At 66.7% G+C, this 411-nt stretch overlaps 1 protein-coding gene across 1 annotated transcript in view; it reads left to right on the top strand.

Annotated features, from left to right (window-relative positions):
* Positions 1–85: 85 nt before the first annotated feature.
* Positions 86–411, top strand: part of ETH_00038970 (uncharacterized protein) — a gene marked incomplete at both ends in the record, with an annotated part of 707 nt that continues 381 nt past the window's right edge. Inside the window, one exon of the mRNA XM_013375526.1 lies at positions 86–404. Within this exon, the coding sequence (XP_013230980.1) occupies positions 86–404 (319 nt within the window). The remainder of the gene's footprint in view (positions 405–411) is intronic.

Below are 411 nucleotides of genomic sequence, written 5' to 3'. Positions count from 1 at the left end.
CCTCCGCAGCAGCCGCAGCAGCAGCAGCAGCAGCAGCAGGCGTGGGGCCGGGCGCTGGGGTGTCTGTACAGCTGCTGCTGCGCAGCGCGCCTGTGTCTGCTGCTGAGCGCGGCGTGCATGTGTGGGGTGTGGCTGCTGCTGCTGTTCGTGTGGGTGCTGCGGGACGTGTGGCAGCAGGAGCAGCAGCAGCAGGGCGCAGCAGCAGCAGCAGCAGCAGCCTGCAGGCAGCAGCACCGCGAAAACCGCTGCGAAACCCTCAAACCCTTGCCCCCCTTTCTTGCTGCTCCCTGCGAAGAGTGGCGCCGCTGCTTCCTCTCCAAACCCTCGAGCCACGGCCAGACAGCAGCAGTTGCTGCTCAGGTTTTGGCCCGCGTCCTCAACGCCTTCGTCCTCACTCTCCACTGGTCAAAC

This window comes from Eimeria tenella, genomic scaffold (assembly GCF_000499545.2).
Source record: "Eimeria tenella Houghton genomic scaffold, Eth_scaff2853, whole genome shotgun sequence".
Taxonomy (NCBI): Eukaryota; Apicomplexa; class Conoidasida; order Eucoccidiorida; family Eimeriidae; genus Eimeria; species Eimeria tenella.
This window is presented reverse-complemented; position numbering and strand designations above follow the sequence as displayed.